The sequence below is a fragment of the Trachymyrmex cornetzi genome, unplaced genomic scaffold (genome assembly GCF_001594075.2).
Source record: "Trachymyrmex cornetzi isolate Tcor2-1 unplaced genomic scaffold, Tcor1.1 scaffold640, whole genome shotgun sequence".
NCBI lineage: Eukaryota > Metazoa > Arthropoda > Insecta > Hymenoptera > Formicidae > Trachymyrmex > Trachymyrmex cornetzi.
In genome coordinates, this window is record NW_017299960.1 from 324,378 (window position 1) to 324,798 (window position 421).

At 41.8% G+C, this 421-nt stretch overlaps 1 protein-coding gene across 1 annotated transcript in view; it reads right to left on the reverse strand.

Annotated features, from left to right (window-relative positions):
- The window catches only part of Srp72 (signal recognition particle 72), a 7,039-nt gene that overhangs the window by 2,663 nt on the left and 3,955 nt on the right, over window positions 1-421 (reverse strand). The window contains exon 7 of the mRNA XM_018516521.1: window positions 35-247. Within this exon, the coding sequence (XP_018372023.1) occupies window positions 35-247 (213 nt within the window). The remainder of the gene's footprint in view (window positions 1-34; window positions 248-421) is intronic.

Consider the following 421-nt stretch of genomic DNA (forward strand, 5'->3'; position numbering starts at 1 on the left):
ATATATATATATATACATATATAGGAGTACATACTAAAGATCACTAGCTCCTGTAGCGGCTCCCTGTGTTCCTTTCATAGCGACATCCCTATTCCTTCTATCCCTTTTCTTACGGAATCCACTACGTTCGTGTCTCGGTAACCATCGCTCTGGATCTGGCATAACACTCGGATCATAATTCTTTGGTAGTTTACCCTTGCGTTTGCGTTTCTTGTGCTTCTTTTGAATTACATCTGATACTGGTTTGCTGGTAAGAAATCAAAATGCACATGTAATATTTTAGAGTATTATATGACAATCTTGTGTTTCGCGGGTTTTCTCCGTGTTCAAATCCATTCTTGGAATGCCAACGTTTCGTGAACCTTGCAGTCCACTTCATCAGGGCGAGGAGCAGCCTGATACTAAGCTGTTCTCCCGGGTC